This window comes from Nesoenas mayeri (genome assembly GCF_963082525.1).
Source record: "Nesoenas mayeri genome assembly, chromosome: 2".
NCBI classification, from domain to species: Eukaryota; Metazoa; Chordata; class Aves; order Columbiformes; family Columbidae; genus Nesoenas; species Nesoenas mayeri.
In genome coordinates, this window is record NC_137543.1 from 39,820,955 (window position 1) to 39,833,866 (window position 12,912).

At 41.4% G+C, this 12,912-nt stretch overlaps 1 protein-coding gene across 2 annotated transcripts in view; it reads right to left on the reverse strand.

The window, feature by feature from the left end:
• The window catches only part of CHD7 (chromodomain helicase DNA binding protein 7), a gene marked incomplete at its 5' end in the record, with an annotated part of 89,334 nt that extends 76,685 nt beyond the window's left edge, over positions 1-12,649 (reverse strand). For both annotated transcript variants that reach the window (XM_080340635.1, XM_080340634.1), the window contains one exon: positions 10,967-12,649. In XM_080340635.1, coding sequence (XP_080196761.1) covers positions 10,967-12,649 — 1,683 coding nt within the window. The remainder of the gene's footprint in view (positions 1-10,966) is intronic.
• Between the last annotated feature and the right edge of the window lie 263 nt (positions 12,650-12,912).

Here is a 12,912-nt window from a genome sequence, read left to right on the forward strand (position 1 = left end):
TTTCCCAGCTGCTCTAGTAATTGAACTAAACTAACAATTAAATCAGAAAGTGTCATTAGAACTGGAGGGAAAGGAGGAAAAAAGGGAAAGAAAAAAACGCAACCAAAACCCCCACACTTTTCTGTGGACAAACACCTCATTTAGCAGTACTAATTGAGATAACTCTTCATTATAATGTCTAAATCATACTTCACTTCTCCAACAAGTTTGATGAACACTGGTCTATGAAACACTACATAACTTTAGTGCAGAAATCTTTAGTATCCTAAAGATTCTGTGTGTTCTGCACACAACCTATAGTGAAGTGTAAAAATCCCTATACGCATCTTAAGTCAGACATGCCTACAACAATTTTAGCTCTATATTTCACGTTTATTGTAATATTATATTATAAACACAGAGATGTGTCTGAAGCAACCCTTTGTACCTCATCCCTCCCTGTCGCTAGCAGTTTCTGAGTTACATTTCGAGGTGTTTCTGCACAGAGCACCTCTCAAGTGCACTCCAAAGCAACACTGGTGATACAAACAGGCAACAAATGGTTAAAAAGCAACCTAAGAGAGCAAAGATTCCCCAAATCCCAGCCTCATGTCGTAGTTACACAATTATCTGGTTCTCAATAAATATTCCTGAAATATTTCAAAGGTGGCTGGCAGAGAGAAAGACTTAAGAACTAAGCAGTCTCCCAGTATCACAGGCATCTCTCCCCATGTCCACACCTGACAACGCTTGCTCCAGTAAACATTTGCAATACCCTATTAGCAACCTGAGATACGAAAACCAACTATAAAGTCCGAAGTTTTAGACTAGTTTTAATGACCATACATTTCATACACAGCTGTACTGTAAACTGCAAGGTCAACATTCTATGGTAATGTGTAACTTTAAATCCAAACATCCAGGGTATATTACAAGCTTCCCACTATATTTAGCAACAATTGGCTGGTACAAAAAGATTTCTTCCAAAAATAAAATAAAGCACTCCATATCATTCAGTGCTCACATGTAAGGAAAATTACGGTGTTATCACCGTTATCGGAGTCTTGCAGGGCCAAAAAAGATAGGGAGTACCAGAATGCAAGTGGATGGAGGGCCATCTGGAAAGAAAGGAGATGTAAAAGGACAGTGGTAAAAAAAAAGAGTTCATATTGACTACTAGACATTAGGAACACTAAATCCAAACATCTATATAAGTATTAACTTCTCAGTTACTGTGGTCACTGTGTTCTTTTGGTTGCAGGAGTTACAAAGACATAATAAACCACAACTTAATTAGCAGAATTAAAATTGACTAATGTTTTCCTAATTAAACTGATAAAATTATTCAGCCTGTTTTAAGAAAAAAGCTTACTGTACGTGGGTATACATTCCGTTCTGGAACTCTTGTATTACATATGAAAATTTCGTCTCTGATTAAAATAACAAGGGTTTATATTTTGCAAAACATAAAAGAGTGAAAGATTAAACTTGTGTGTGTTTGGCACTCCCTGCAACATGTTATATCAATAAAGCAAAGACACACCTGGGGTTGGAAAAATACTTGCAATTTTCTAAAATTAAAAGGTTAATAATTTTCCACAGAAACCTGTCATGCTCCAGAAGTTATGATTTCCTGGCATTTGATTTCTATAGCACAACTCATGCAACATGAACCTATTCCCAGAAGTTCCTAAATTTTGTGCTTGTTCAGTATAAAGCATGAGCTGCTGTCTCCTAAGTTTGGCTCCAGAATAAAGCCTCTGCGGAGGAATACCAGCAAGAGGTGCATCCAGACCCTCGGTATCAATTCAGGGATGAACAGGTGATGGAACAACAGAAGCAAAAGAACAAAGACTCCTCCCAGCCCAACAGTGGAAGATCAGAGAGACATCCACTTGTTTTCTTTCACAACCTGTACAACTGCACTACTCTCTGGGTAACCTTTACAATTACCAAGTTCCTACAAAAGAAGTGGGACTTCCTGCTTTGAACTGGTCACCTTGGTCTTCCCGAGCTGCACTCCTAAGCAAGAGCAATACAGGAAGGAGTGACGAGGAGAGCAGGAAGATGGCATGTTTAAGAGTGACAAATAAGAGAGTAAGAATTGGAATCCGGAGTTTTGTGAATGTGAGTTTTGAATAAGTAACAGTCTTTCATGCCCATGACCTACATGTTACTCTTCATAAACAAGGGTAACACTATTACCAACCTCGCCCAGTAACTGAGAAAATTCTAACTAACTAGGTGAAACGTCAAAGTCAGTAAAATCAGAAAGAATGCTGATTCAGAGGTTATAAACCAAACCCATACTCAGATCACTAAGCCATTCTACCTCTCAGCTCTGTTTCCTCATAAAGAGGACTAAGAAATTCATCTGAGTTTTATTTCTAACTTCCCATGCTTTTAAATGATTTTGCGTGTTGAAGAACAAAATCTGTGCTCAAGGAAAGCAATTCATTGACAAATATTGGAGGCATCTTCCCTCATTTCAATGCACAAGATGCACATCTAAGGAAATTGTGCCAAGGTCTCTTTGCTAGAAAGAGGATGTTCTTTCATCTCTTCAATAACAAAATAGTTGGATGTACTTCAGTTGGAAGAGGAAAAAAGTTCTTCTTTTCTAAAAAAGAAAACACACCTCTGAAATCAAATCAGTCATTTATATTTGTGTGAAAAAAAGGAACAAAAGGTCAGAGTGAAACTTGTAATGTGACCTGTTTGTCACTAATTTGATAAAACAAGACAAAGCTTTGACTTCTAATGGGAGTTTTAATTTATCAAAATTGGAGGGAGAACTCAAGGGCTGGTTACTGAGGCAAAGTGCTACAGACAGTTGAGCTATGCAAGGGTATTAAAGGGCCTGAAAGCTCACTGCCAGGAGGCAATAGTCCCCATTTTCCCTCACCATGCACTCCTACACCACTAGCTTGGGTGATCTTGTGGTCACACAGTGAAGAGATGTGGGGAGCACGACCTGGCCAGATAAGCCAGTTAGACCAAGTGATCAGGTGTGCTGATGGAAGTGACCTCCACCACTTTTATTTGTGTGGATTTTTTTTTTAAAACAGATTAGATATTGAGAGTTATTGACTTCTCACAACTATGCTGCAAAGCTCCCAGGTGACTGTCTGCCCACAGGATGGTGACACAAAGGTGTATCCTCTGGCGGCACGTGCAAAGCACTGATGGGTACCACTGCGTTTGGACGAGGTTCTTAGGGACATGGTTCAGTGCTAGAGTTGGGTTATGGTGGGACTCGATGATCCTGAGGGCCTCTTCCAACTGAAATGATTCTATGATTCTATGACTGGGCCGAATGGCTGCCTCTGGCAAGGGCTCCAGTGGCAGGTGACTCCCTGACCTCCTCTGCCCCCATTTTAACACAGATACTGGCCATTTTCTCTCTTTTCCTACTGCTGAGCACTGGTCCATCAGCTCAGCCTTTCGCTGCCCCCTCCCTGCTGGCCACATCCTGCTCATGCTTCCCACTCTGCTCCCACCAGCTCCTGATGATGAGCTTCAAACCACACCTGCAAACTTGGGAATTTTTCAAAAGAAAGATCTGTAGAAACAGATGCTTTAATCACCGTGAAACATTCAAGGGTGTTAATCTCACTCCTTAGCTACCAAACTTTACAACTCTGTTGACAAAAGAAAGTACCAAATATTTATAGATGACATCTCTAAAGAAAAAGCTAAGCAATTTGTTACCCAAATCCAGACCACATTACCATACAATTAACAGAACACTGATACTTGGAAAGGAAAGATCTCAAGGAAAAGGAACAGGAGGGGTACATACATCCATTCTGATACATTGTTCAGGTGAGACCATCCCTGTTTAAAAATAACATTGCAGTATTTTAACTTCATAATTATTCGGTAATCAGTTCTTTCATTATAAGACAAATCTGAAAAACCAAAAGTGAAAAGCACTGGCTCACTGAACTGAGGGAGAAGGTAACCTTGACAGACAGAAGTTAAAACTCCAAAGTGATGGTGTCCCATCATCATGGGGATTAAGACATTTACTCTACCCAGAAGAAAAGAGAGGACACTTAAGCATTTTGTGACACTCACATTCAAGATACAAGCAAAGGCAGATTAGTTTAAAACAAATGGAAGCCTCAAATTCCACATGAAAGAGCAGGATGGAAGACCAAGAGGAGGATCCATAATAAAAAGGCAGCAAATTATTACTGTGCCTGCAACTTGTTCTGTATTAAGATTGCCACTGTATTTAGAGAAATTTTAAAAAATGTTAAAAAAATAAATATATACATATACATACATATATAAAGTATATATATAAAGCATTTCTCCTTCCATCTGCCCCAGTCTTCCATCCTTGCAAGTTATACAGGCTGCAGATGACACAGACGTGAGGGTTTGTATTAGAGTATCAGCTTTCAGTCATGAAAAAAAGCTTCTCTGAAACAACAGATATTAATTTGTTCAAATAAATATAAAATAGGAAAACACATTCAGCCATGGGAAAATAAGATGGTTGCCAAATCCCACGGGAAGTGACCATTAGTAGGTAAGAATACTATATTGAAGTACTACTGACAGCAGCATAAATTTCAAAATGTTTCTAGCTAGGCAATTCCTCAGATAATGCTAATGATTTCAAGAAAAAACACATTCAGGTCACCAAGATATCATGGAAACTTTCAACATATTCATGCTGAAGAACAAGTCTGGTAACTCTTAAGCCTACAGTATCAGTATGCGGATGCAGACGTGTTTTTATGCTAATGCTGCAAACAGGTTTTACCCAAAACTCCAGAGCAGATAATTTAATGGTACAAATTATTTTCATCATAGTCAAATAATGGCACCTAGGGGAAGAATAATCCTTGAAGGTGCTTGTACCTCCTCAACAGTAAAAAAGACCAAAAGATTTATAGCAAAACCACCTCAAAACGAAAAAGCTTTGGCCCAAAGGCCTATTCACTGCAGAATCACTGCAACCCCTTATTTACAAAAGTACATGTAACCTTCTCAAGGGTGAGGAGGACATAAGCCCTTGGATATGTTATTAACCGTTAGACTGGAATATATCCGAGGAGTTTTAGAACATGAACCTTTTGTTGGACAAAGTATTTCATATTAATTATTATATCCTTTGAGACCTGCATGCAAACCAGTTCAGAGATGGATCAGGTTATCAGCCTCACAGACTAATCTATTCCACTGAGGTAAACTTCAGTACTTTTAACCAAAGGTCGCTTTAACAATCTACTTTTCTTTTATTTGGAAAATCACAGCTTATTGCATACATTGCTCAAATAAAGGAGTTCTTCAAAGCCTCAACAAAATACAGCAGAAGCCTGTAAACGTTTAAGAAAAATGTACTATTATCAACCTTTACTTTCGGATTAATATTATGGATTTTCTTCTCAGCTTTTTCTTCATCATTCTCCACAACTTCTGATATGTTTTTTTACATACATTTTGTATAAATATACACATGCATATGGAGATCTATAGATATAAACAATATACAATTATAATTAATCAAGGTTCAGTATCAACGTTTTTTACATTCCATTTAGGCTGGCACCTTCAACAATCTTGCCAACACACACTAGTTTGCTGGGCTATGAACACGTGAAAGGGCAAACCAGAATTTCCAGGGGCAGACATGAGATTTTGCTGAATGTGCAACACATACAGTACCCTTAAAGACCAGCCAGCAGTCACGTGAAATAGCCTCTGGGTCAAAACAAGAAGTACCAAATATTGTTTGTAAGTTTTTAAAAAAATTTGGAGCTGTTATACTTATCGTCAAGAAAACGGTGGAAAAGCTAAACACTGAAGGGATGAAAAAGCTAACAGGTCTCTCTGGAGCCGTGGGACATTGCTTAGGAATGTTAATTTACAGGAAAAATTCGAACCATCAGAAATTATACCATTTCTTACTAAATAAAGTTGTAGGACACACATTGTAAGGTAATTGGTTATATGAAGGTAGTAAGGAGATAAGTAAGAAGCCAGTCTCTTCTTACTACATTTAGGCATTAAAACAATTAAATACCCTGGAGAAAAGTCAACTTCATTTTAGTGTGCCAGCAGTACTGACTTAACTTGCACGCTCTGCCTGGTTAGAATATTGCGTCAAACCACTCCAGCTGACAGTAGTTTTCCATCAACATCCCTCTCCATTCAGGTATATCCAAGTATGAATTAAAGTGAGGCAGCACCACAGAGTTTGCAAATGCAGGAAGGGCCCATGACAGGGGTGACCCAGCTGGTGACTCAGCAGGAAATTTCCAAAGAATGTGTTCACACCAAACACAGCTCTGAGTTATGATTTAGAGCAAAGTCACATGCCCATAGATAGCAAGTCCAGCAGAGTAAACCTCGCTGTGAACTGGTAACACACACAAAATGAATTCCTCCTCCACAAGAAGCTGGACACCGCGACCCAGCATCCTTCAACACCGCTGGTGCCCGCCGTTGAGCTCTACCATTCAGTCGAGCATGGAGGCCATACCACAACTGTTTGCCATTTAAGTACTCATATGTTCGACTATAAATAATGCAGATCACATTTGCGGAACATGATTAATGAACAGGACTCGAAACTTCAGCCCACACGGTAGCTGTAGGTAAATAAGTTATGTTTAACAACACACCCAGGATAGCCTATTCTTGGCATTCCTACACTCACTTTATCACTAATAAAGGTATCTGAAAATAATGATACATTAACTCCAACTGCACAACATCAGGCCCCTGGCAGCCTGTCTAACCTGACATCCCGTCCGCGATAAAGTCTGGGGAAGAGTAAAAGACCTGGACACACACACAGCAGATGTACCCCAACAACAAACTCTCAGTCACTACTTATTTACAGCATAGATATATCTGCTAAGCCGAATGTGGTGCCTTCACATTTATCAAATAATGAGGCATTTTTCTGCAGGGCTTCTCAGAGATCAGCATCTTAATGTGTGGTTCTGAGCTCACCACTCAATCCATTTGCTGAAGACCCTAGAAGAATTCAAGGAGACAAAACCAACTGACAACAGTCCTTGTTTCACATTCAACTTCTTCATGCGCCCACATCACTCACAATACTAGAGGCTTTCACCATCTCTCTCCTTCCCTTCCCCCCCAAATCACTTTTTTAAGTGCTTCTGTATTTTCTGAGGCCTGAGGAAGGGACCCAGAGCTGCACAGCACTTGCCATAACGGCATACCACACATACATGTAGCAACATAACAACAATCTTCAGTTTGCTCTCTACTACTTCCATATCAATTCCTACAGTTTTATTTCTTCTACTGTCACAGCACATATTCACATAGCCATTTAGTACCAAGACTCTGGTCCTAAGGAGAGGTTTTTGCCTGCCATTTCACTGCCCAGCCAACACAGAACCACAATCATTCTGGTCAGAAAAGATCCTTGAGGTCATCGAGTCCAACAGCAAACCTAACACCACCAAGTCCACCACTAAACCATGTCCTTAAGTGCCACCTCTACACATCTTTTAAACACCTCCAGGGATGGGGACTCAACCACTTCTCTCAGCAGCTTGTTCTACTGCTTGATAATCCTTTCAATTAAGACATTGTTCCTAATATCCAATCTAAACCTCCTTGGGCCATGCCCTGACACACAGCTTACAGTTCAAGCGATTGACATTCCTGTTGTATTTCTAATTATGGAGTTTCATTTTAGTTAGGCTCTTCATCACATCTGCACTTGGCACTCAGCTTTGAGTATGTTATCAGCAGCAGCAAACTTTGCCATTTACTCTTTTCCAGATAATTTATGGGTATTTTGGAAAGCACAAGCTCATGAGCCCAACACAGATGCCTTCACTGTGAAAACACGCAAGTTACTCCTGCCCACTGCTTTGCACCTTGGCCCATTACCAAGCCACAGCAGAACCCACCTTCCCACCCCACAGCCACAGAGCTCTTCTGAAAGCCTGCGGTGAAGAACGTTTCAAAAGAGGGCTTGAAAAAAATCAAGCACACCGACTGAATGTCCCAACGCTACAGCGGTTCTTATAAATCTATCAAACTCCACTGAGGCCAGCAACTCACTGCTAACAAGGTCCTAATAACCATGTCTAGTTCTCAGCTATTAATCTAAACCAGCTGAATTGTCAATCACCAGCTCCACCTCCTAACCAAAATAATTTGCAGTTCTGCACACACAAAAATAAATAAGCTCTAGAATCGACCTGGCAATTTCTTTCAAGTTAAAAGCAAAAGAACTCCACTTTCCTTCCAACATATCTAAAACCAAGACAGTAATTTGGTTAACCACAAGTAATACAGCCTTCCCATGATAAGGCTAGCTTCAGATCACTGAAAAATAGTAACTAAGATGGCTTTTGTTGAGTTAAAAGTTCATAGTGATTTCCATTTCACTGACTATATTAGTTTTGTTGATTCATTTAATACGAATAAAAATGAACCAGTCATTTAAATAACTGTTCTTCAGTGAAGAGTTTTCTGCCAACTGACTTGAAGGGAAAACCATGACACAGGCAGGAAAGCTACAAATTCTGTATTCAGTCTGAAGAGTGGGGGTTTCACACATCTGCATTCTTCCCCAGAGGGTGGGGAGGAGTTGAGTTTTCATTGACTTGAACAATATTTATTTCATCCAAACAGTTTTCAAGGGGGAAATCCCTGCCTGTCAAGAGTTTTCATTACTACAATCAGGTCTCAAACTAATTACTTAATGGGAAGGTATGTTAACAGTAACTTTTACCAAATAAAAACTAAACAGAAGTAGGTTAACAGGAGTTATAACTTGGCTAGCTATAACTCTTCGGATTACTGATTTTAATCAAATAACTTTAGTTATCATGCGGTTTTCCTCTAATTATTTAGTGTCAGCACTTACCTTTGTTCAAGCTATTCATCTGCAGTTCAGAACTTTGTAATAGGTTGCATAGCTCATTTAAGGGTTGAGCTGTCTGCATTTTAGCTCTTCACTGATTAAAGGGAAATTAATGTTCCAAGAGTGTTTAACAAGCCTGTCCATTCTACCAGTAAACCTTTTCCTCCCCAACCACCTCTTGCTGCCAAAAAGAAGGTTCACTAGATGAAAACAAGGAATTAATGCCAGTGAAGAACACCACAGCTTCAGGGCACAGTTGATCTCAAGTCTTCCCACACCCCCACCATCACTAGGTTGTAAAAGATCCCAGTGATGCTGGGTTTTGCTCCTTTACCATCTTAGAAGTCTTATTTCAGCATTTCTACAATTTCCTTTGAAGCTTTTTCTGCTAGATGTGTCGGCTCTCATCTTCAGGGTAAAAACCACACCTCATACTTATTTTTCTGATCCCCAGTCTTTCTGTACTGATTTTTCTGTGCTGCCATTACCCCTTCGCAAATATTTGCTCGTTCTCTCATTTTTTTTTTTAATATAGTCTTGAGCTCTTTCCTTTTCAACCTGCTAAAATACACAGTAACACAAGAAGCATTGTCAAGAGCTGCTCTCTCAAGGAAGAACACACAACTCCACATTGGTGTGAGAACTGTAATTTAGGTTCTCCAAACAAAGCCTGTGTGTGGAGGTGGGGGGAGAAGAAGGACCACCACAGATATAAAATTTCACACCAATTTTTAGGGAGACAGGGGAGAGAAAGATGGTCTTGAAGATATTTTTGGCACCTTCAAGAGAGCTTCCTCCTCCGTTCCAGAAGACAGAGTCCTTCCCCTCACCCAGCCTAGTCCCTGATCTCCCTCCCTGGGCTTCCCAACCCTCTGGCACCTCCAGTGCTCCTCCCCATTCGCTTCCATGGGGAATGTGGAAGCCTCTCCCAGCTGCCAAGCTGCTCCATCCACCCCTCCTCGTCAGCTGCCTCTCCGCAGCACATACATCTGATTCCCAGCCGCAGCTCACGCTGTGCGGAGCAGCCAGCAGAGCAGCCGGCAGGCAGCAGCGGAGGGGATGGAGCAGCTGCCTTCCGCGCAGGCCGGGGACACAGGCTGGGACAGCTGTTTGTATGATTTATGAAGCTTATTGTAGCTTCGTATCATTATGACTGCATTCCAACAATTGTCTCCAAATATTTATGGGCAGAGCTACTTGGCGTTAATTACTGACTGGTTTATAAAAGAAAATAAAATCAAACCTCTTGGTATCTTGACTACCTATTCATTCAGTACCAAAACGTCTTGAATGATGGCTGGATAGAACCAAAGGCAAGCAATGTCAAATGCAAAGATGCCAAAAGGGGCTTTTTCAGCTCAAGCTTAACATACAAGCATGTAGTAAAACCTGCTAAGCTACAGAGGATCAAGATGTTTTACCCATTTTAGCTTTTAATTGAAAAATGACATGAAAGTAATACATCTTCATTGAAACCTGGCAGATCAGAGACTCAGTAAAATAAAACTTCTATCCTATTTGAGATTTCATTTAAGCCTCAGAAGATTTGATTTCAGACTATGATTCACATCTGCTGTCTTCTCCTTGCATAAACTGTTGCCCAATCACTTCTCAGTTGCACTACTTAGCACTGAAGAAGTTTATCCTGGAAATTTTTTCACACGTAAAAGTTTCAACTTTAACTGAAAACCACAAAACATTCCCTTAAAATTCAAAGGAAGCCCTTGTTTTGACCAAAACAAACCCATTATAAGACACACTTCTTTCTCCCCGTTGCATATACGAAAATTAATAGTTTAAATGACAACTCTCAAACATGCTTCCCATTATCCCCTCAAAGGAACCAACACAAAAAAAAGAGCAGGTATTCAGCTTGTCCTGTTGCTGTATCACATTTCAGTCTATCCACTACTGTTATCCTGTAAAAATTACTGTAAGGACACAAGCAAGATACTTGAACATCATTTTACCTTCACTTTCTGTGCACCAAGAAACCCACATAACCAGTAACAAACAGGGGAGTCAAACAGGAGCTCAGAAACCATAGATCTTGTGCATCCTCAAATGCATTTACAGTTAATTTAAAACATTTTCTACTCATTGCAAGCAGCTTACCTGAAGGACAGGCACTTTTTGTGGTGTGTTTTGTGGTGACTGGTGAAGCTGTGCCCAAGGCTGATGATGAGGATGTGGGGGTGGTGAAGACTGATGATGTATCCCTGGATGAGGCTGCATGGGAGGACAGGTTGGCATTTGCTGTTGAAAAGACTGCTGTTGACTAGGAAGCTGCTGGCCAGAGATTAGTCGGTCTTGTATTGCTTGTGGATCTGCAAGGCCAACACCTGGACAACCATTTGGTCTCATGTGCCCACCCATCTCCCGTGGTGTTGAAGACATACCCATAAACGGACGATTCTGTTGCATGTTTCGGGGGCCCATATTCCTTTGTCCAATTCCCATGGCACCAGGGGGCTGGTGTGACGGCTGAGGATGGGGAATATTTGGATAACTGCCAACTTCCATTGGTATTCCAGCGCTACCAGGTCTAACCTGTGGAGGAGGTGTACCTGCTGGATTACTCATTGCTTTCATAGGTGACATGGGAGGTGGAGAGGCATAAGTTCCCTGAGGCTGTGAAGGGTGCATAGTTTGTGTGTTCATTTGGTTAAGTGAGCCACTCGGGTGGATGGGCTGCTGGTGCATTAGTCCTTGACCACTGTTTGATGGAAATCCGACAGCATTTGGGTATCTTGGTACAGACTGATTCATTGGAGTGTTATTTGTAAGGCCTAAATTCTGATTCATCCCTGTATTATTAACTAATCCCTGATTAAGGTTACTGTAAGGATATCGAGAATACTGCCCTGAGTTGTTTATAGTAGGTGAGGGTACCGTCTGGCTCCGAGAACTAAAATTAAGTGTTTGCGGCCTAACAGCACCCTGCTGGGGAGGATTAGGGGAGAATCTGGGACTGTGGGCTACTGATTCTCCATGGAGAGCAGTGGGGGGATGGTGGTGAAATTGCTGGACTGAGTGTCGCAAGGAAGGTGCCATACTGGGATTCTGCTGGGGCACATGAGACAAGTGGCCAGGTCCTGAGGTGGCAATGAAAGGGTTTCCCTGATTGAGGCCTTCTTGGCCTTGAGAAAACTGGTTCATCCTCTGCTGTTGCGGCTGACCGTGCTGCTGCATCGAAAAATCACCACGAGCCATGTAGTTTCCCATCTGCTGCATGTGCTGAGGATGGCCCTGCCCAGGTGGTCCGGAGGGTGCCTGGGGCGGCTGTGTCGGCTGCGGCTGCTGCTGCTGTTGCTGCTGGTATGGTGCTCTGATCTGGTCTGGCACTTGAACTGCCCGTGGTCCCCACATGGAGCCACTGTCTACGAAGGGTTGCCCGTGTCTTTCGTTCTGCATGCCGGGATAGACTCCCATCTGACCACCAGCACCACTGCCATGAGGAACCTGAGGAACTGGAGGGTTGTGGTACTGTGAATGAGGAGATGCTATACCATTCCCAGGGGCGTTGCTTATCATCCTGTTCGGCTGATCCATCAGGTGCATTTTCTGCTGTTCATATTGATTATAGTGATCAAAATGGGTCAACTTGGCTTGGTTTTGATTTGCAGGGGGATGATGAAGAGATGACTGTAAAGAGGGAAATCCTTGATCCATGGGCATTTGCTGCCCCATAGGATTTACTGTATTTTCAGGATATCCACATTCTCCAAGACCTTCCAGCCCTTCACTGAAAATATTCCCATCTTCTCCAAACAGACTCATCATTCCTGGATCTGCCATCTTATTTCAGCACACAGCTCCTCAGAGCTACAACTAGAATGCTAGTCTGTGCTTCACCTCGGCGAGGTGTTTTGTCCTCAAAGCCTTTAATCCTCAACTAATCTCCTTCATGTCATTCCATATTTCCTTAATTCTTTTGGACCACGCAGTGTCAGGCAAAGTCTGGTTACTGCTCCTAGAAAAAGTGGGGGAAGGGGGAGAAAGAGAGGAAGATATTAAAATAAATAACATCAGGCAATATTAAAAAAAAAAACACCACATAC